General features: G+C 41.1%; 1 protein-coding gene across 2 annotated transcripts in view; it reads left to right on the top strand.

The window, feature by feature from the left end:
• LOC124257157 (microfibril-associated glycoprotein 4-like) overlaps nucleotides 1-24,240 on the top strand; it is a 40,897-nt gene that overhangs the window by 5,057 nt on the left and 11,600 nt on the right. For both annotated transcript variants that reach the window (XM_046691154.1, XM_046691153.1), the window contains one exon: nucleotides 10,556-10,674. In XM_046691154.1, the coding sequence (XP_046547110.1) occupies nucleotides 10,556-10,674 (119 nt within the window). The remainder of the gene's footprint in view (nucleotides 1-10,555; nucleotides 10,675-24,240) is intronic.

Raw genomic sequence — 24,240 nt, 5'->3', positions numbered from 1 at the left:
TTCGTATGATTGGCTGCCTTAGGTCACGTGTCTGATTTTGACCAATAACTATCCTTAAAGCAGACTGTGACGAAAAAGCGTCATTAGAAAACCAATCTTTATCCAATAAAATCGCTTTTAACAACTGTGAAAATACTCTCGGCAAGGGTACAGTGATATTGTTGATTTTCCAGAGCTGTCGAACGATAACAGACACCACACGATTCGCCTCGCATGTTATTCATACGAAGCTGCGAAAACGGAGGTATTTCCAGTTGTTGTGTCATGTTAACGAACGGAAAGCCTGATTACATAAAAATGAAAATATAAAAAGAAAAAGGCACGGGCATGTTATGACATGTCACAAATGGAAAAAAAATCGCTAAAGGTTTTTCTTTCGTGGTTTATCTGGACATTATCAATGTCAGCTTGCATTTTCATTAAAAAATAAACTTATTTAAGTTGTAGTGGTATTATTTCAATTTTATTATAAAAATAAACTTCATATTTATCAACATGATATAGGTAATGTCTGTGAATGTCTACATCTCTACAATCCAAGATGGCAGTCAAATGTGAATAACGAACAACGGATATAGCGAACTAAATTTCTTGGTCCCTTGGAGTTCTTTATATCCGTGTTCTACTGTATTATTATGTCAAATCAATATATCATACCAACCTGAACTGTCGTGGTGGTCTAGGGCATACAGAAATCTATACAACTTTCAGTTAAGAATTTCGCCTCCCTTGACGTTCCTGTACTACTGACATTTCACATCCATAAAACGAATTGATGTCACAAAACTACTTAATGACATATTTATTTATTAATATGATCATTAAGATCGGTTGAGGGGGTTATGTTACAGACTAATCTCGTATTGATATGGGTCTGAGAGTGAATCAATGTAAGTGCTGAATATTGACCCGCTAATTGTAAGTAGTTCTGTCCGTTAATGAATTGTTTGTATAATATATAGCCCCAAATGCCAATACCTGAAAATAGTGTGTGGTGTGTAAATGGTCTTGGGTTTGTGGTTCCAGACTTGATTATGTATAGGTGACCATAAATGAATAAATAAATGAATGAATGGATGGATGGATGGATGGATTAAAGGTTTGTTTTGTGGGGTTTTGTTTTTTTTTTGTTTTGTTTGTTTTTGTTTTTGTTTGTTTGGTTTGGGTTTTTTGGGGGGGTTGTTGTGTTTTTTCATTGTTTTGTTTTGTTTTGTTTTGTTTTGGTTTGTTTTGTTGTTTTGTTGTTGTTGTTGTTTGTTTTGTTTTGGGGCGTTTTTTTGTTACTTTTGTTTGTTTTTTGTTGTTGTTTTTGTTGTGTTTTTTGAGGGGTAGGGGTAGCCAAGTAGTTAAAGTGTCCGCTCGCCAAGTGGTTAAAGTGTCCCGGCTTCAATTCCCCACATGGGTACAACGTGTGAAGACCATTTCTGGTGTCCCCCGAGGTGGTATTGCTGGAATATTGCTTAAAGCTCACTTATTTATGTCCGAAATGTTACGTATTGGAGACAAACTTCCATCTGGGGGTCCAGTGTTTACATTGTGGATTGTGCCAATTTTGAAACTAAACATCGTAGTGAGTAGTTCCTGTATTACATATTCAGGGCGTCATTATACAAAGTCACCTCAGACCTACTATGATTAGTCTATGGTGAAGTTGAAATCTAATAATTACACAGTGTAATATAACTAGACTAAGTTTATTGTGGCCCTTTTTGAAATGTGAGAATACCACTAACAAAGGCGTAAAACCTGACTGAGTGACTGAGTTTGGTTTTACGCCGCATTCAGCAATATTCCAGCTATATGGCGGCGGTCTGTAATTAATCGAGTCTGGATCAGACAATATAGTGATCAATAGCATGAGCTTCGATCTGCTCACATGGGAACCGATGACATGTGTCAACCAAGTCAGCGAGCCTGACCACCCGTTCGTTGCCTCTTACGACAAGCATGGGTTACTGAAGATCAATTCTAACTCGGACCTCCACGGTACCGGATTCAAAGACTATAGAACTAATTTTCATTATTTATCATTTTTTGGATTATTTTGCTTTTGTATGTACGGCAATAGGTAGAATGTGAAGATTTTGCGTATCATTAATCAAATAGTAATATATCGCTAGTTACGTCTCACGTACATTTCAAAACAGCCCGTAAATGTCATAATGTTTATACAAGAACTCATTTTCAAAATGCAATACAAAATGGACTCTTTTGAAGGTTTTAAACAATTTTAACCTCCGTGTTTATAATTCTAGGATATTTACATAGTAACAGCAAATGGGTTGTAACAGAGATCACGATGCAAGTGGAGCTCTTTATTTACCGGCGTTGCCATGACAGTATCCGTTTCATCCAATCCAATCCACGCTTAAATATTGTCTTCTCATAAAGTATAAATAAGAAAACCTAGTGCAAAAAATAACATATTGTATAGCCAATTTCAGATGGTTCTTACGTTCAGTGCAGTAGACAAACAATGGCCGATTCTGGTACATTGTAGTTGTGTGCCGAGAAATTTTATTGATTCTGTATTTACTTGCTAGATTCCTCCTGAGGTAAATACAGTCCTGAAAGTCTTGATATTGAGCAATACGATCCTATATGCATCTCTCACGTAAATAAAATGATTCACTCTTAATTATTTCTTTTGGCCAGACGGCCTGCTGGCTGTGTGTACCGCAATATAGCTGGAATATTGCTGAGTGCGACGTTAAATATCAAATAAATAGAAGCTGTGTGAACTGTCTCTGGGGCACGGCTTTTTTGCATATGCACCACTGCTGCTAATACATACATACAAATACACATACACACACACACATACACACACACAACACACACATACAAACATACATATACACACACATACATACATATACACATACATACATACATACATACATACATACATACATACATACATACATACATACATACATACACATACATACATACATACATACATACACACATACATACATACATACACATACATACATACATACATACATACATACATACATACATACATACATACATACATACACATACATACATACATACATACATACATACATACATACATACATACATACATACATACATACATACATACATACATACATACATACATACACACACACACATACATACATACACACACATACATACATACACACACACACACATACATACACACATACATACACACATACATACACACACATACATACATACATACATACATACATACATAGAGACTAATGCATAGCTTATACATAAATAATGCATAGCATATACATAGAGACATCAATAATGCATAGCATATACATAGAGACATCAATAATGCATAGCATATACATAGAGACATCAATAATGCATAGCAATATTCTAGCTCAATACAAAGTATATGTTTTATCGGCACACTTTCTATTTCTATTTTGGACAAAAGCATAAGGTATTGCTATCATTAAATTGATTTCTTCTGTCGCAGATTAATGTTTTGGGCCTCATTTGATTTCGATCAATGTTTGATATCAATATATTGTATTTTTAAAACGACTAAATCTTTACTGTTCAATATCCCCTAGTCGTAGAAGTAAAGTGACGGTCTCACAATGGTGAAAACAAATGCGTGTATATGTGTTCAAAGTAAAAATACATAGAGGATATTAGATGAGTGCCCATGTCATACTATGTTTACGACACGAGTGCCTAAAGGTTGAAATACCGATATTTAGGCATGAGTGTAGTAAACATAGTATGATATGGGCACGAAAATAGTATTCTATTTATTACCGAAGTCGTCAAATTGAGGAAAGTAAACCCAAATCTACTTTAACATAGGCTGGCTACACGCATTCGCCGCATGTAGAACGCAACGTCATTAGAAGAAGCGTGACGTCATAGCATTGTTCATGACGTCACGTCACAATGACAAAGTTATATTTTGCCCTAAGGCATTGTATGAAAAATATGAACCCCAATATTTTCGCGCTCGTTGGTTATAAAATGGAATAATACACTGGAAGTTCAAAATAATCAAAACTGACTTTAGTCCTTGTACTGACAGAAACAATTTTATAGTATGACCAGAAATTATTGAGAATTGTAGGAATATGTTTAATTGGATTTCTAGTATAAACAACCTTGACCAGCTATCAAGTGCTTGGTTTCATTCAAGAGAGACAACTCCGTTAATCCTTTTTCATTAGTTTGTGAAGAGTTATCCCCCTTTGTTTACTTGCTAGCAGACGACATTTCAGTGATCCTCAGTATGGATGATTTAGAGAAGAAGAAGTTGGTTTTAGAGTATTATAACAAGGACATCAGATCAGATAAAGTGATTTCAAGTAGAACAGGCATCCCTTTGTCCACTGTTTATCGTGTTTTGAAAAGTATTGTAAATGGATATGGCATTGTGCACCAGGGAGGCGCAGGTAGGCCCAGAAAATTGACTGTCGGTGACAGGAGGCGGCTTGGTATTCTTGTTTCTAAAAACAAACGAAGGAGTTTAGAAAACTTAAGGCTGGATATGATTGATAGAGGAACTGTGGCTGTCTGTAAGGAGGCAATTAGAACTGAGCTGAATGCAATGAGTCGGGAGAAAAGTCAAGGAATTCCATCACCGATCATGAAACCTGAACAAAAGGAGGGAAGGTTGAACTGGTGCTTACAGCATAGAAATATTAACTGGGACAATGTGATTTTCTCAGATGAAAGTTCTGTATGGCTGTTTCCTAATACGCCCCAAAACATCGTTCAAAGCATTCACAGGCCTGGTTTCGGACCCAAAATATGACATTATTAGATTGGCCAAGCTATAGCCCTGACCTAAATCCAATAGAAATGTTGGGGGACTTATGAAGGAAAGTGTCAATAAGAAAAATCTGACAAATATTGCTGAAATGAAAGAAGAGGTTGTCCGATATTGGGACAGCATTGACCACGACTTTCTAACTTCTTTGATCAGTAGTATGCCCCGCCGCATTGAAGCCTGCATTGCTGCCCATGGTGACTTGACAAAATACTTATAACTGTCCACCTGTCTTTGAATCTGGAGTTATGTTCTGCTAATATTCACATTTAATACGTGAGTAATGAGTGAAAAAAAAAGAAATTACAATCTTTAAATTCTCAATAATTTCTTGTTGTACTGTAACTCTCTAAAATAGCAAGGGGTACAAGTTTTAGGTGAGGAGAAAATAGTTTTTTCAAAATATTCCACCTAGTATACTTGCTATTTCCTGAGAATATTTGTGTGTGATTGATTAACGTGGAGAAACATCTGAAGCCGATATAAAAGACTCAGATGTACACTGTTGCCTGGGCGCGGCCATATTTGTCAGGACTGGGCTGAAGGAGACGCTTCCTTCAGATTGGGCAATATCATTAATTTTTCATATCCATGGTAACTAGAACAACAATTGCTATGTGTGAAAACGCAGTTTTCTAGTTACGAAACATATACATATGTATTTTTATTTGTAACAATGTTTATCTAAATTATATATATATATATAAATGTATATATAGATAGATATATAATCCATCATATATATATCACTTTCTGGCACTTCACCTGAAACTTGGAGATTAGTTGTACAATTAAATGCTTCGGCCAATGACCTATTAATCACAAACATGACTTGTGCATGAAACCCCTCGTTTGCTTTGTACTGGAGATATCACTGTAAAGGACTTAAAACCGAACACGTATATAACCAACTATCGTATAACATGTTTTGGAGGCGCTGCAGACCACTTGCTTCCTACGTAATAAGAAGTGGTGGATAAACACTTCACAACCTTAATTGGTTCTGAAATATACTGCTTTTGGTCAAGTGAAAGATTTAATGAATATATTAAGGTGCTTGTAAATGTCTGTTTCAATAGACGGTGTTGAAAGAGTGTTGTGTTGATCTAGGCATATTTTTTTAATTACTCCACTATTTCAACACTGAGAAAAACTTGAAGGCAAAACATTCAAATTAAATATAAACCATCCATTAGTTTCCTTTGCGTAGTATTATACAGAATAATTTCCATTATTTGAATAAAATTTGTCATTCCAAATACAAACTTAGCTACAGCCAGCGAGTGAGCTAACGTTTTTGGCAATATGCCAGCACTATGACAGCGAGGGAAACAAGATATAGGATTCATATTATTCTCAAGTTTGTTTTGTTTTTGTTTTCTTGGGTTTTTGGGTTTTTTTTGGGTTTTTATGTTTTTTTGATGGTTTAAACATACTTTTATTCACAAAGAATCTAGTTTGGATGGGAGATGACATGATTAGTGGGTGTATGAATAAAGTACAAAGAAAATTGTATGGGGATATAGGAAAGTAAGAAAATAGAGGCGAGAACGGATGGTATGATCAAACATTGGTTTGCGTCCATCTATATTAGTAAAGGGGCCCATTTTTCCGCAAATTTGGTCTTGCCTCCAAAAATGAATTTCTCTATGTTGTGATGATATTTTATTAGCGGTAATAATTGGGTAAATATGGGAATAGTCTTATTGTAGTAACAATTTTGAATATAAAGCTCGGTTTTTATAAAAGGTGGTTTTCAAGGATACTCAACTTTGAATCGCCAAGAAGGAAATTATTCATATTTAAGTCTAATTTTAAATTGGTTCTACTTTCATTGTTTGAACTTTTCGACAGGAAAAAAATAAATGTTCTAGTGTTTCACTTTCTGATTGGCAAAATGTACAAAGGTTATCCTCTATCAATCCTATTTTGTAAAGAAATTATTTTGATGGTATGATACGATGGATGAGTTTATATTGGATATTCCGTGTCTTTCTGTCCTCAACACAATTTCGTATTGTAATAAAACATTGGGACAGGTAAGTATCTGATATATGTGCATCCAACTTTGAGTTCGATTTAGAAGTAAGATCTTGATGAGAACAAATACCCTCATCATTACGAATCAGTTTATAAATAAATTTACAATCTAGTGATGAAATAATGTCCCTGAGAATCTTACAATTAATATTTAAATTTGTTCTGTTAACCGGGTTATCTTTTGATAATTTATTCCATGTGTTGGGTATGAAACCTATCAGTCTGAAATAAGAAATGAAATTATCATTTAATCTGAAGTCGTGTTTTAATACATTGAATTCTTTTAAGTGTCCTGAATCAGACAATAGGTCCCGAATATATCTAATTCCACACTGATACCATTTGATGTGTAGTTTAAAATCTTTATAAGGAACAAAACTCATGAAGGGGAGATTTCTGAATTCGTCAATATTCCTAAACTCAGAAGAAGTTTGCAACTTATTATAAATAGTTAAATATCTTTCCAAAAATCGTTCTTAATGTCTTTAATTAGCTTTTTTAATTGATGCTATCGATTTAAATCAGGATATCGATATTTTCTAGGTTTACCATCGTGCCAAGTGTTGCCATAAGCCATCTTTTTGTGTCAGGCGTTTTATCCACTTCAATTTCAAGTATTTACAAAAGCTTCAACATCAACCATGCCAAGACCTCCTTCTGAATGATCATTCATCAACTTTCTTCTTTTAATTTTATCTCGTTTTCCGTTCCAAATAGACTTAAACAAGATTGAGTTTAGCGTTTTAAAGAAGGTTTTATCTGGCAATGGAAGGGCTGAAAATAGATGTGTAAATAAAGGGATTATTTGTGATTTAATAATTGTTATTTTGCCATTTAATGTTAGTAATCTTTTTTGACCAGGAAAAGCATATCTGTCTTGCTTTATTTATTTGTTTATCAAAAGTCAAAGAAACCATTTGTTTCAACTCTGTCGAAAAATTTATTCCTAAAATTTTAAAAAGTTCTTTTGACCACTGCAAAGGCAAATGGGGACAAAGCTTTTCATTTGAATTCTTTTTTGAACCAGTCCAAGCCTTGGTCTTGTCACAATTAATCTTTAAACCGGACGCGTTATGTTCCAAGTTAAGTTCCGAGAGTCCCTCCTGTGATACTTCTAAGGTGAAATTTGCATCAGCATATTGGAAGGTTAGATATTCAACACCATTAACATCTCTACCTTTTATGCAAGTATTATTCTTAATAGATATGGAAAATAATTCTGCACAAATGATGAATAGATAGGGGGAGATAGGATCGCCTTGTCTACAGCCTCTTTCAAGATTAAAATAATTTGAAATGTGCCCTGTGCTTATTATTGCACTGTTACTATTATATTGAAACAATTTAATCCATTGTCTGAGAGAAGGTCCAAAATTGAATGCTTCCAGTGCTTTATCTATAAATTGCCACTCTACAGTGTCAAAGGCTTTTTAAAAAACTACTGTTATAAGAAGCCCTGGCTTTTTGTGTAGTTCACAGTAATTTATTATATCAGATAATATTCTAGTATTTTCCCCAATGAATCGGTCCTTAAGAAAGCCCGTTTGCGTTTTGCTTATGATATTTGGTGGAACACATTCTTGATTCTATTTGCTATTACTCCAGAAGCTATTGTTTGTCTACATTTAATAAAGTTATTGGGCGCCAGTTTTTTAGGTAACGCCTGTCTCTGTTTTCTTTAGGAATGCAGGGTATTATACCCTGGTTTTGAAAATTTGACAAAGTTCCAATATAGAAAGCATGTTCTATAGATCAAAGGAGAATAATTCCGATGTCTATCCAGAAGAACTTGTAGAATTCTGCTGAAAAACCGTTTGATTCTGGACTCTTTCGATTTTTCATAGATTTTAAAACAGAGGCACATTCATTTAGTGTGGCAGGACCCTCACAGCTGTTTCTCTCATTCTGATTTAATTTGACATCAATATTGGTAAACTGGCGGGCATAGTACTCCCAGTTGGTATCATGCTGGCTACTATATAAGTTTATGTAATATTTTGAAGTTTCAACAACTATATCACCAATGCTAGTTACACTCTTGTCATTAGTATCAAGTTTTTCTTTCATATGCTTATTGATATAATTTCTTTTCACCATCTTCATACCATTCTGCCTTACTTCTAAATATAATTCCTTTTATTTTTTCTGTTCGAATGGTTTCCAAAGTTTCCTTGTTTTATTTATCATTTGAAAGGATGTCATAATTTGATTCTAGCTTATTAATCTCATTTTCAAGTGTTTTTTCTTCTCTGTCAATGGACTTTTTTTGTTTTATTGTATAGGCTATTGTTTCCCTTCTTATTCTCATTTTTAACATTTCAAATACAAACTGGTCATTCATTTTGAAAGTCATATAGGCAATATCATCAGTAGTCCCAAATGCTTTGACTTCATTCAAAGTATTTTTCATAGTTTCTTTTACCAGTTTTACGTAATCTTTTTCATGCAGTAAGTTAGAATTGAATTTTCAATATCCAGGGCCTCTTTCAGTTGGTTTAAGGTCTAAATCGAGCGTAATATATGAGTGATCAGATTTGTAAGTTATTCCTATAGATACAGTTTTTACTAGAGAGAGAATATCCTCAGAAATTAAGAAGTAGTCAAGTCTACTTTGCTTTCAAGGAATGAGTTGACGCCATGTGTGTTGCCTAGTGTCAGGATTAAGTATTCTCCAAGGATCGACCAGCTCTAATTGCTCTTTGATATCAAGTATTTTGTCATGTGCCTTTGGTTATTTTTGTGTTCATAATTATAAGTATCATTGTAATAATCTTGCACCACGTTCCAGTCTCCACCCCAAACTATTGATCCTGAAAGTTTACTCAATTCATTAGCAAGATCCTCGAATAATTCTGGCGAATATTATTATTCTCAAGTTGCCATTATAAGAAAGCATAACGGGATCGGTTGGTTAGACTCACTGACTTGTCATCGTATCCGAATTACGTAGATCGAGGCTCATGCCGCCACATAGCTGGACTATTGCTGAGTGCGGCGTAAAACTAAACTCACTCACTCACTCACACTATTTCTGACGCCACATTAACTACACCTGAGGCCCGATTCACAAAACGTTCTTAGCACTATGCCATTCTTAAGCATATGATAAAGTATAAAGTTACGACAGGTCGTAAAGTTACGAACGCTTTATGGATCGGGACCCAGATCAGCATGATATAATCAGTGTGAATGAGTGAGTTTAGTTTTACGCCGCACTCAGCAATATTCCAGCTACATAGCGGCGATCTGTAAATATTCGAGTCTGGACCAGACAATCCAGTGATCAACAGCATGAGCATCGATCTGCGTCATTGGGAACCGATGACATGTGTCAACCAAGTCAGCGAGCCTGACCACCCGTTCCCGTTAGTGCCTCAACAAGCAGGGACTGAGGATCAATTCCAACCCGGATCTTCCGGGTCATTAGTCGATCAAACTCTTCCGAAAAGCAATGCGCCGATTACCATGATCAATTCTAGTAACCTGTTGTTCTTGTTATCAATGTCAGCCTTGAGTATTAAGTGATCATCGTATAGTGGTATATTTGAAAGAATTGTGTGAATACGTTCAAAGTTGCGTTTCACCATCTTCATCATGGTCACGTAGAGCTTAACCTTATGCATGCAATCTGTTGAAAAGCTCGATGCATATGACTATTATGTGTGATAGTGTGGACTGTAAAATACATTTGTTTGTTAGACTGCTCGGACGCATACAAATACGGCACCATGGACGGCCTCTACACCATTAACCCAGGGAGTGGAGATGCAAAGCTTAAGGTGTCCTGTGACATGATGACACCGGGTGGCGGTTGGTTGGTAAGTACAGGCCTACACGTTACGTAAATCCCGCTAACCAACAGGCGTCCCTCTGATTGAATTGGATTGTTTTGACAATGACGACTGAAACGTAATGCTTGTTTACTAAGATAAGCATGTTACACAAATTATATATTATGTTCTTAGGGGGACGGGGTAGCCTAGTGGTTAAAGCGTTCGCTCGCCACACCGAAGACCCGGGTTCGGTCCCCCACATGGGTAGAATGTGTGAAGCCCATTTCTGTCCCCCGCCGTGTTATTGCTGGAATATTGCTGAAAGCGGCGTAAAATTACACTCACTCACTGTAATAACCTTACATGCCAGTACAATATACTCCGCTTGTAACGAACTAACGGATATCACGAAATGACTTTTGGTCCCGACCACTTGTTAAATATTTTAGTTAAAGTGTTTATAACGGGAATAAAGTTGAGCTCTTTTTAACGGCAGTATAAGGCAGAAGGATGCAATGGCAAAACTGTCCTGAGTGACACTTACCTATTTATTCTCTCCACATGTCATATAGGCTTAAGTACATTCTGGGGCGGTGGGGTAGCCTAGTGGTTAAAGCGCTCGCTCGTCACGCCGAAGGCCCGGATTCGATGGGTACAAAGCGTGTGACCGATTTTTGGTGGCCCCCGCCGTGATGTTGCTGGAATATTGCTAAAAGCTGCGTAATAACATACTCACTTAAGTCCAATTTGCAGTAATGTTTTAGTTCGTAATATGTAACTAAAGCAGATAGTATATTAATGTTTGAAGCGGCAGACAAATATCTCTTCTCCTAGTATTTGGTTCACCTGCACGCCACGTGTAGCTTCAGCTGGGGTTTGAGTGGTGCGTTCACTCCTGTGAACATGTGACGGAACCAAGACGTTCAGTGAACGGTTCACCGACAGACTAACGGTCTAGGTGTTTAGTGAAGAGTGGATATGCTTCTCAAGTGTGGCTGGTTGTTTTTTGACAGGGTTGCTTCCGTGTCCCAAGTAGCACGGTGTCACATTATCACTCCACCTGTATCTGGCTTGAAGCCAAGTTTTCAATTAAACTGATAAGTTTAACTGCATGTAACGTGCAGCTGGGTGTTTGGTGAAGAGTCTATCAGTATGTCACGTGTAGGTAAGTGTTCAGTGAAGAGTGAATGTGTGCATCACGTGTAACTAGATGCTCCGTTTAGAGTGAAATCATCACGTGCAGCTACAGGTGAAGATTGAATTAGTACATCACGTGTAGCTAGGTGTTAATGCATGAGCGTGATGTCCTCTAAAAGCTAGATGTCCTCTAATACGTACATGTGGAAGTCTGTGTGGCTAGCTGTACATCGTCTGTAATGGGTCCTTGTTAACACTACCAAAAGCTTCATGTCCTCTAATACGTCCATGTGTATATATGTGTGGCTAGCTGTACATGTATATCCTCTGTAATGGGTCTTTGATTGACTCCACGCGAAGACAGGTGTCCTCCATGTGTATATATGTGTAGCTACCTGTTACAGTACATAATGTCCAGTGAGTCCTTGTCACCACCACGCTAAGCTAGGTGTCCTCCATGTGTATATCTGTGTAGCTACCTGTTACAGTACATAATGTCCAGTGAGTCCTTGTCACCACCACGCTAAGTTAGGTGTACTCCATGTGTATATCTGTGTAGCTACCTGTTACAGTACATAATGTCCGGTGAGTCCTTGTCACCACCACGCTAAGCTAGGTGTCCTCCATGTGTATATCTGTGTAGCTACCTGTTACAGTACATAATGTCCAGTGAGTCCTTGTCACCACCACGCTAAGCTAGGTGTACTCCATGTGTCTATGTGTGTAGCTACCTGTTACAGTACATAATGTCCAGCGAGTCCTTGTCACCACCACGCTAAGCTGGGTGTACTCCATATGTATATCTGTGTACCCAGCTGTTACAATACATAATGTCCAGTGAGTCCTTGTCACCACCACGCTAAGCTAGGTGTCCTCCATGTGTATATCTGTGTAGCTACCTGTTACAATACATAATGTCCAGTGAGTCCTTGTCACCACCACGCTCAGCTAGGTGTCCTCCATGTGTATACCATTCTAGCTACCTGTTACAGTACATAATGTCCAGTGAGTCCTTGTCACCACCACGCTAAGCTAGGTGTACTCCATGTGTATATCTGTGTAGCTAGCTGTTACAATATATAATGTCCAGTGAGTCCTTGCAAGCACCACGCTAAGCTAGGTATCCTCCATGTGTATATCTGTGTAGCTACCTGTTACAGTACATAATGTCCAGTGAGTCCTTGTCACCACCACGCTAAGCTAAGTGTCCTCCATGTGTATATCTGTGTAGCTAGCTGTCACAATATATAATGTCCAGTGAGTCCTTGTCACCACCACGCTAAGCTAGGTGTCCTCCATGTGTATATCTGTGTAGCTACCTGTTACAGTACATAATGTCCAGTGAGTCCTTGTCACCACAACGCTAAGCTAGGTGTACACCATGTGTATATATGTGTAGCTACCTGTTACAGTACATACTGCCCAGTGAGTCCTTGTTACCACCACGCTAAGCTAGGTGTCCTCCATGTGTATATCTGTGTAGCTACCTGTTACAGTACATAATGTCCAGTGAGTCCTTGTCACCACCACGCTAGGCTAGGTCTCCTCCATGTGTATATCTGTGTAGCTACCTGTTACAGTACATAATGTCCAGTGAGTCCTTGTCACCACCACGCTAAGCTAGGTGTCCTCCATGTGTATATCTGTGTAGCTAGGTGTTACAGTACATACTGTCCAGTGATTCCTTGTCACCACCACGCTAAGCTAGGTGTACTCCATGTGTATATCTGTGTAGCTACCTGTTACAGTACATAATGTCCAGTGAGGCCTTGTCACCACCACGCTAAGCTAGGTGTACTCCATGTGTATATCTGTGTAACTAGCTGTTACAGTACATAATGTCCAGTGAGTCCTTGTCACCACCACGCTAAGCTAGGTGTCCTCCATGTGTATATCTGTGTAGCAACCTGTTACAGTACACAATGTCCAGTGAGTCCTTGTCACCACCACGCTAAGCTAGGTGTCCTCCATGTGTATATATGTGTAACTAGCTGTTACAGTACATAATGTCCAGTGAGTCCTTGTCACCACCACGCTAAGCTAGGTCTCCTCCATGTGTATATCTGTGTAGCTACCTGTTACAGTACACAATGTCCAGTGAGGCCTTGTCACCACCACGCTAAGCTAGGTGTACTCCATGTGTATATCTGTGTAGCTACCTGTTACAGTACATAATGTCCAGAGAGTCCTTGTCACCACCACGCTAAGCTAGGTCTCCTCCATGTGTATATCTGTGTAGCTACCTGTTACAGTACATAATGTCCAGTGAGTCCTTGTCACCAACACGCTAAGCTAGGTGTCCTCCATGTGTATATCTGTATAGCTAGTTGTTATAGTACATAATGTCCAGCGGGTCCTTGTCACCACCTCGCTAAGCTAGGTGTCCTCCATGTGTATATCTGTGTAACTAGCTATTACAGTACATAATGTCTAGTGAGTCCTTGTCACCACCACGCTAAGCTAGGTGTACTCCATGTGTATATCTGTATAGCTAGTTGTTACAGTACATAATGTCCAGCGGGTCCCTGTCACCACCTCGCTAGGCTAGGTGTCCTCCATGTGTATATCTGTGTAGCTAGCTGTTACAGTACATAATATCCAGTGAGTCCTTGTCACCACCACGCTAAGCTAGGTGTACTCCATGTGTATATCTGTGTAGCTACCTGTTACAGTACATACTGTCAAGTGAGTCCTTGTCACCACCACGCTAAGCTAGGTGTACTCCATGTGTATATCTGTGTAGCTAGCTGTTACAATATATAATGTCCAGTGAGTCCTTGTCACCACCACGCTAAGCTAGGTGTCCTCCATGTGTATATCTGTGTAGCTACCTGTTACAGTACATAATGTCCAGTGAGTCCTTGTCACCACCACGCTAAGCTAGGTGTCCTCCATGTGTATATCTGTGTAGCTAGCTGTTACAGTACATAATGTCCAGTGAGTCCTTGTCACCACCACGCTAAGCTAGGTGTCCTCCATGTGTATATCTGTGTAGCTAGCTGTTACAGTACATAATGTCCAGTGAGTCCTTGTCACCACCACGCTAAGCTAGGTGTCCTCCATGTGTATATCTGTACTAGCTACCTGTTACAGTACATAATGTCCAGTGAGTCCTTGTCACCACCCACGCTAAGCTAGGTGTCCTCCATGTGTATATCTGTGTAGCTAGCTGTTACAGTACATAATGTCCAGTGAGTCCTTGTCACCACCACGCTAAGCTAGGTGTCCTCCATGTGTATATCTGTGTAGCTAGCTGTTACAGTACATAATGTCCAGTGAGTCCTTGTCACCACCACGCTAAGCTAGGTGTCTCTCCATGTGTATATGTGTGTAGCTAGCTGTTACAGTACATAATGTCCAGTGAGTCCTTGTCACCACCACGCTAAGCTAGGTGTCCTCCATGTGTATATCTGTGTAGCTAGCTGTTACAGTACATAATGTCCAGTGAGTCCTTGTCACCACCACGCTAAGCTAGGTGTCCTCCATGTGTATATCTGTGTAGCTACCTGTTACAGTACATAATGTCCAGTGAGTCCTTGTCACCACCACGCTAAGCTAGGTGTCCTCCATGTGTATATCTGTGTAGCTAGCTGTGTTACAGTACATAATGTCCAGTGAGTCCTTGTCACCACCACGCTAAGCTAGGTGTCCTCCATGTGTATATCTGTGTAGCTAGCTGTTACAGTACATAATGTCCAGTGAGTCCTTGTCACCACCACGCTAAGCTAGGTGTCCTCCATGTGTATATCTGTGTAGCTAGCTGTTACAGTACATAATGTCCAGTGAGTCCTTGTCACCACCACGCTAAGCTAGGTGTCCTCCATGTGTATATCTGTGTAGCTAGCTGTTACAGTACATAATGTCCAGTGAGTCCTTGTCACCACCACGCTAAGCTAGGTGTCCTCCATGTGTATATCTGTGTAGCTAGCTGTTACAGTACATAATGTCCAGTGAGTCCTTGTCACCACCACGCTAAGCTAGGTGTCCTCCATGTATATCTGTGTAGCTAGCTGTTACAGTACATAATGTCCAGTGAGTCCTTGTCACCACCACGCTAAGCTAGGTGTCCTCCATGTGTATATCTGTGTAGCTAGCTGTTACAGTACATAATGTCCAGTGAGTCCTTGTCACCACCACGCTAAGCTAGGTGTACTCCATGTGTATATCTGTGTAGCTACCTGTTACAGTACATAATGTCCAGTGAGTCCTTGTCACCACCACGCTAAGCTGGGTGTACTCCATGTGTATATCTGTGTAGCTAGCTGTTACAGTACATAATGTCCAGTGAGTCCTTGTCACCACCACGCTAAAGCTAGGTGTCCTCCATGTGTATATCTGTGTAGCTAGCTGTTACAGTACATAATGTCCAGTGAGTCCTTGTCACCACCACGCTAAGCTAGGTGTCCTCCATGTGTATATCTGTGTAGCTACCTGTTACAGTACATAATGTCCAGTGAGTCCTTGTCACCACCACGCTAAGCTAGGTGTACTCCATGTGTATATCTGTGTAGCTAGCTGTTACAGTACATAATGTCCAGTGAGTCCTTGTCACCACCACGCTAAGCTAGGTGTCCTCCATGTGTATATCTGTGTAGCTAGCTGTTACAGTACATAATGTCCAGTGAGTCCTTGTCACCACCACGCTAAGCTAGGTGTCCTCCATGTGTATATCTGTGTAGCTAGCTGTTACAGTACATACTGTCCAGTGAGTCCTTGTCACCACCACGCTAAGCTAGGTGTACTCCATGTGTATATCTGTATAGCTAGCTGTTACAGTACATAATGTCCAGTGAGTCCTTGTCACCACCACGCTAAGCTAGGTGTCCTCCATGTGTATATCTGTGTAGCTAGCTGTTACAGTACATAATGTCCAGTGAGTCCTTGTCACCACCACGCTAAGCTAGGTGTACTCCATGTGTATATCTGTATAGCTAGCTGTTACAGTACATACTGTCCAGTGAGTCCTTGTCACCACCACGCTAAGCTAGGTGTCCTCCATGTGTATATCTGTGTAGCTAGTTGTTACAGTACATAATGTCCAGTGAGTCCTTGTCACCACCAACGCTAAGCTAGGTGTGTACTCCATGTGTATATCTGTGTAGCTACCTGTTACAGTACATACTGTCCAGTGAGTCCTTGTCACCACCACGCTAAGCTAGGTGTCCTCCATGTGTATATCTGTGTAGCTAGCTGTTACAGTACATAATGTCCAGTGAGTCCTTGTCACCACCACGCTAAGCTAGGTGTCCTCCATGTGTATATCTGTGTAGCTAGCTGTTACAGTACATAATGTCCAGTGAGTCCTTGTCACCACCACGCTAAGCTAGGTGTACTCCATGTGTATATATCTGTATAGCTAGCTGTTACAGTACATAATGTCCAGTGAGTCCTTGTCACCACCACGCTAAGCTAGGTGTCCTCCATGTGTATATCTGTGTAGCTAGTTGTTACAGTACATAATGTCCAGTGAGTCCTTGTCACCACCACGCTAAGCTAGGTGTACTCCATGTGTATATCTGTGTAGCTAGCTGTTACAGTACATACTGTCCAGTGAGACCTTGTCACCACCACGCTAAGCTAGGTGTCCTCCATGTGTATATCTGTGTAGCTAGCTGTTACAGTACATAATGTCCAGTGAGTCCTTGTCACCACCACGCTAAGCTAGGTGTCCTCCATGTGTATATCTGTGTAGCTAGCTGTTACAGTACATACTGTCCAGTGAGTCCTTGTCACCACCACGCTAAGCTAGGTGTACTCCATGTGTATATCTGTATAGCTAGCTGTTACAGTACATAATGTCCAGTGAGTCCTTGTCACCACCACGCTAAGCTAGGTGTCCTCCATGTGTATATCTGTGTAGCTAGCTGTTACAGTACATACTGTCCAGTGAGTCCTTGTCACCACCACGCTAAGCTAGGTGTACTCCATGTGTATATCTGTATAGCTAGCTGTTACAGTACATAATGTCCAGTGAGTCCTTGTCACCACCACGCTAAGCTAGGTGTCCTCCATGTGTATATCTGTGTAGCTAGTTGTTACAGTACATAATGTCCAGTGAGTCCTTGTCACCACAACGCTAAGCTAGGTGTACTCCATGTGTATATCTGTGTAGCTACCTGTTACAGTACATACTGCCCAGTGAGTCCTTGTCACCACCACGCTAAGCTAGGTGTCCTCCATGTGTATATCTGTGTAGCTAGCTGTTACAGTACATAATGTCCAGTGAGTCCTTGTCACCACCACGCTAAGCTAGGTGTCCTCCATGTGTATATCTGTGTAGCTAGCTGTTACAGTACATACTGTCCAGTGAGTCCTTGTCACCACCACGCTAAGCTAGGTGTACTCCATGTGTATATCTGTATAGGTAGCTGTTACAGTACATAATGTCCAGTGAGTCCTTGTCACCACCACGCTAAGCCAGGTGTACTCCATGTGTATATCTGTATAGCTAGCTGTTACAGTACATAATGTCCAGTGAGTCCTTGTCACCACCACGCTAAGCTAGGTGTCCTCCATGTGTATATCTGTATAGCTAGTTGTTACAGTACATAATGTCCAGCGGGTCCTTGTCACCACCTCGCTAAGCTAGGTGTCCTCCATGTGTATATCTGTGTAGCTAGCTGTTACAGTACAAAATGTCTAGTGAGTCCTTGTCACCACCACGCTAAGCTAGGTGCACTCCATGTGTATATCTGTATAGCCACTTGTTACAGTACATAATGTCCAGCGGGTCAATGTCACCACCTCGCTAAGCTAGGTGTCCTCCATGTGTATATCTGTGTAGCTAGCTGTTACAGTACATAATGCCCAGTGAGTCCTTGTCACCACCACGCTAAGCTAGGTGTCCTCCATGTGTATATCTGTGTAGCTACCTGTTACAGTACATACTGTCCAGTGAGTCCTTGTCACCACCACGCTAAGCTAGGTGTCCTCCATGTGTATATCTGTGTAGCTACCTGTTACAGTACATAATGTCCAGTGAGTCCTTGTCACCACCACGCTAAGCTAGGTGTCCTCCATGTGTATATCTGTATAACCAACTGATACAGTAGGTCTACATAATGTCCAGTGAGTCCTTGTCACCACCACGCTAAGCTAGGTGTATTCCATGTGTATATCTGTGTAGCTAGTTGTTACAGTACATAATGTCCAGTGAGTCCTTGTCACCACCACGCTAAGCTAGGTGTACTCCATGTGTATATCTGTGTAGCTAGCTGTTACAGTACATAATGTCCAGAGAGTCCTTGTCACCACCACGCTAAGCTAGGTGTCCTCCATGTGTATATCTGTGTAGCTAGCTGTTACAGTACATAATGTCCAGTGAGTCCTTGTCACCACCACGCTAAGCTAGGGTGTCCTCCATGTGTATATCTGTGTAGCTACCTGTTACAGTACATACTGTCCAGTGAGTCCTTGTCACCACCACGCTAAGCTAGGTGTACTCCATGTGTATATCTGTATAGCTAGCTGTTACAGTACATAATGTCCAGTGAGTCCTTGTCACCACCACGCTAAAGCTAGGTGTCCTCCATGTGTATATCTGTGTAGCTAGCTGTTACAGTACATACTGTCCAGTGAGTCCTTGTCACCACCACGCTAAGCTAGGTGTCCTCCATGTGTATATCTGTATAGCTAGCTGTTACAGTACATAATGTCCAGTGAGTCCTTGTCACCACCACGCTAAGCTAGGTGTCCTCCATGTGTATATCTGTGTAGCTAGTTGTTACAGTACATAATGTCCAGTGAGTCCTTGTCACCACCACGCTAAGCTAGGTGTACTCCATGTGTATATCTGTGTAGCTAGCTGTTACAGTACATACTGTCCAGTGAGTCCTTGTCACCACCACGCTAAGCTAGGTGTCCTCCATGTGTATATCTGTGTAGCTAGCTGTTACAGTACATAATGTCCAGTGAGTCCTTGTCACCACCACGCTAAGCTAGGTGTCCTCCATGTGTATATCTGTGTAGCTAGCTGTTACAGTACATACTGTCCAGTGAGTCCTTGTCACCACCACGCTAAGCTAGGTGTCCTCCATGTGTATATCTGTGTAGCTAGCTGTTACAGTACATAATGTCCAGTGAGTCCTTGTCACCACCACGCTAAGCTAGGTGTCCTCCATGTGTATATCTGTATAGCTAGTTGTTACAGTACATAATGTCCAGCGGGTCCTTGTCACCACCTCGCTAAGCTAGGTGTCCTCCATGTGTATATCTGTGTAGCTAGCTGTTACAGTACAAAATGTCTAGTGAGTCCTTGTCACCACCACGCTAAGCTAGGTGCACTCCATGTGTATATCTGTATAGCCACTTGTTACAGTACATAATGTCCAGCGGGTCCATGTCACCACCACGCTCGCTAAGCTAGGTGTCCTCCATGTGTATATCTGTGTAGCTAGCTGTTACAGTACATAATGCCCAGTGAGTCCTTGTCACCACCACGCTAAGCTAGGTGTCCTCCATGTGTATATCTGTGTAGCTACCTGTTACAGTACATACTGTCCAGTGAGTCCTTGTCACCACCACGCTAAGCTAGGTGTCCTCCATGTGTATATCTGTGTAGCTACCTGTTACAGTACATAATGTCCAGTGAGTCCTTGTCACCACCACGCTAACCTAGGAGTCCTCCATGTGTATATCTGTATAGCCAGCTGATACAGTAGGTCTACATAATGTCCATTGAGTCCTTGTCACCACCACGCTAGGCTAGGTGTATTCCATGTGTATATCTGTGTAGGTAGCTGTTACAGTACATAATGTCCAGTGAGTCCTTGTCACCACCACGGTAAGCTAGGTGTACTCCATGTGTATATTTGTATAGCTACCTGTTACAGTACATACTGTCCAGTGAGACCTTGTCACCACCACGCTAAGCTAGGTGTCCTCCATGTGTATATCTGTGTAGCTAGCTGTTACAGTACATAATGTCCAGTGAGTCCTTGTCACCACCACGCTAAGCTAGGTGTCCTCCATGTGTATATCTGTGTAGCTAGCTGTTACAGTACATACTGTCCAGTGAGTCCTTGTCACCACCACGCTAAGCTAGGTGTACTCCATGTGTATATCCGTATAGCTAGCTGTTACAGTACATAATGTCCAGTGAGTCCTTGTCACCACCACCACGCTAAGCTAGGTGTCCTCCATGTGTATATCTGTGTAGCTACATGTTACAGTACATACTGTCCAGTGAGACCTTGTCACCACCACGCTAAGCTAGGTGTCCTCCATGTGTATATCTGTGTAGCTAGCTGTTACAGTACATAATGTCCAGTGAGTCCTTGTCACCACCACGCTAAGCTAGGTGTCCTCCATGTGTATATCTGTGTAGCTAGCTGTTTCAGTACATACTGTCCAGTGAGTCCTTGTCACCACCACGCTAAGCTAGGTGTACTCCATGTGTATATCCGTATAGCTAGCTGTTACAGTACATAATGTCCAGTGAGTCCTTGTCACCACCACGGTAAGCTTGGTGTCCTCCATGTGTTTATCTGTGTAGCTAGCTGTTACAGTACATACTGTCCAGTGAGTCCTTGTCACCACCTCGCTAAGCTAGGTGTACTCCATGTGTATATCTGTATAGCTAGCTGTTAAAGTACATAATGTCCATTGAGTCCTTGTCACCACCACGCTAAGCTAGGTGTCCTCCATGTGTATATCTGTGTAGCTAGTTGTTACAGTACATAATGTCCAGTGAGTCCTTGTCACCACCACGCTAAGCTAGGTGTACTCCATGTGTATATCTGTGTAGCTAGCTGTTACAGTACATACTGCCCAGTGAGTCCTTGTCACCACCACGCTAAGCTAGGTGTCCTCCATGTGTATATCTGTGTAGCTAGCTGTTACAGTACATAATGTCCAGTGAGTCCTTGTCACCACCACGCTAAGCTAGGTGTCCTCCATGTGTATATCTGTGTAGCTACCTGTTACAGTACATACTGTCCAGTGAGTCCTTGTCACCACCACGCTAAGCTAGGTGTACTCCATGTGTATATCTGTATAGGTAGCTGTTACAGTACATAATGTCCAGTGAGTCCTTGTCACCACCACGCTAAGCCAGGTGTACTCCATGTGTATATCTGTATAGCTAGCTGTTACAGTACATAATGTCCAGTGAGTCCTTGTCACCACCACGCTAAGCTAGGTGTCCTCCATGTGTATATCTGTATAGCTAGTTGTTACAGTACATAATGTCCAGCGGGTCCTTGTCACCACCTCGCTAAGCTAGGTGTCCTCCATGTGTATATCTGTGTAGCTAGCTGTTACAGTACATAATGTCCAGTGAGTCCTTGTCACCACCACGCTAAGCTAGGTGTCCTCCATGTGTATATCTGTATAGCTAGTTGTTACAGTACATACTGACCAGTGAGTCCTTGTCACCACCACGCTAAGCTAGGTGTCCTCCATGTGTATATCTGTGTAGCTACCTGTTATAGTACATAATGTCCAGTGAGTCCTTTTCACCACTACGCTAAGCTAGGTGTCCTCCATGTGTATATCTGTGTAACTAGCTATTACATTACATAATGTCAAGTGAGTCCTTGTCACCACCACGCTAAGCTAGGTGTACTCCATGTGCATATCTGTATAGCTAGCTGTTACAGTACATAATGTCCAGTGAGTCCTTGTCACCACCACGCTAAGCTAGGTGTCCTCCATGTGTATATCTGTGTAGCTAGTTGTTACAGTACATAATGTCTAGCGGGTCCTTGTCACCACCTCGCTAAGCTAGGTGTCCTCCATGTGTATATCTGTGTAGCTAGCTGTTACAGTACATAATGTCCAGTGAGTCCTTGTCACCACCACGCTAACCTAGGTGTTCTCCATGTGTATATCTGTATAGTCAGCTGATACAGTAGGTCTACATAATGTCCAGTGAGTCCTTGTCACCACCACGCTATGCTAGGTGTATTCCATGTGTATATCTGTGTAGCTAGCTGTTACAGTACATAATGTCCAGTGAGTCCTTGTCACCACCACGCTAAGCTAGGTGTACTCCATGTGTATATTTGTGTAGCTACCTGTTAGAGTACATAATGTCCAGTGAGTCCTTGTCACCACCACGCTAAGCTAGGTGTCCTCCATGTGTATATCTGTGTAGCTAGCTCTTACAGTACATAATTTCCAGTGAGTCCTTGTCACCACCACGCTAAGCTAGGTGTCCTCCATGTGTATATCTGTGTTGCTCGCTGTTACAGTACATAATGTCCAGTGAGTCCTTGACACCACCACGCTAAGCTAGGTCTCCTCCAAGTGTATATCTGTGTAGCTACCTGTTTTAGTACATAATGTCCAGTGAGTCCTTGCCACCACCACGCTAAGCTAGGTGTCCTCCATGTGCATATCTGTGTAGCTACTTGTTACTGTACATAACATCCAGTGAGTCCTTGTCACCACCACGCTAAGCTAGGTGTCCTCCATGTGTATAATCTGTGTAGCTACCTGTTACAGTACATAATGTCCAGTGAGTCCTTGTCATCACCACGCTACGCTAGGTGTCCTCCGTGTGAATATCTGTGTAGCTACCTGTAACAGTACATAATGTCCAGTGAGTCCGTGTCACCACTACGCCAAGCTAGGTGTACTCAATGTGTATATCTGTGTAGCTAGCTGTTAGAGTACATAATGTCCAGTGCGTCCTTGTCACCACCACGCTAAGCTAGGTGTCCTCCATGTGTATATCTGTGTAGCTAGCTGTTACAGTACATAATGTCCAGTGAGTCCTTGTCACTTCCTGGCTAAGCTAGGTGTCCTCCATGTGTATATCTGTGTAGCTACCTGTTACAGTACATAATATCCAGCGGGTCCCTGTCACCACCTCGCTAAGCTAGGTGTCCTCCATGTGTATATCTGTATAGCCAGCTGATACAGTAGGTCTACATAATGTCCAGTGAGTCCTTGTCTCCACCACGCTAAGCTAGGTGTATTCCATGTGTATATCTGTGTAGCTAGCTGTTACAGTACATAATGTCCAGTGAGTCCTTGTCACCACCACGCTGAGCTAGGTGTACTCCATGTGTATATTTGTGTAGCTACCTGTTACAGTACATAATGTCCAGTGAGTCCTTGTCACCACCACGCTAAGCTAGGTGTCCTCCATGTGTATATCTTTGTAGCTAGCTGTTACAGTACATAATGTCCAGTGAGTCCTTGTCACCATCACGCTAAGCTAGGTGTACTCCATGTGTATATCTGTGTAGCTACCTGTTACAGTACATAATGTCGCGTGAGTCCTTGTCACCACCACGCTAAGCTAGGTGTCCTCCATGTGTATATCTGTGTACCTAGCTGTTACAGTACATAATGTCCAGTGAGTCCTTGTCACCACCACGCTAAGCTAGGTGTCCTCCATGTGTATATCTGTGTAGCTACCTGTTACAGTACATAATGTCCAGTGAGTCCTTGTCATCACCACGCTACGCTAGGTGTCCTCCGTGTGTATATCTGTGTAGCTACCTGTAACAGTACATAATGTCCAGT

Source organism: Haliotis rubra, unplaced genomic scaffold (genome assembly GCF_003918875.1).
Source record: "Haliotis rubra isolate DU_JTF1 unplaced genomic scaffold, ASM391887v1 Scf65, whole genome shotgun sequence".
Taxonomy (NCBI): Eukaryota; Metazoa; Mollusca; class Gastropoda; order Lepetellida; family Haliotidae; genus Haliotis; species Haliotis rubra.
This window is presented reverse-complemented; position numbering and strand designations above follow the sequence as displayed.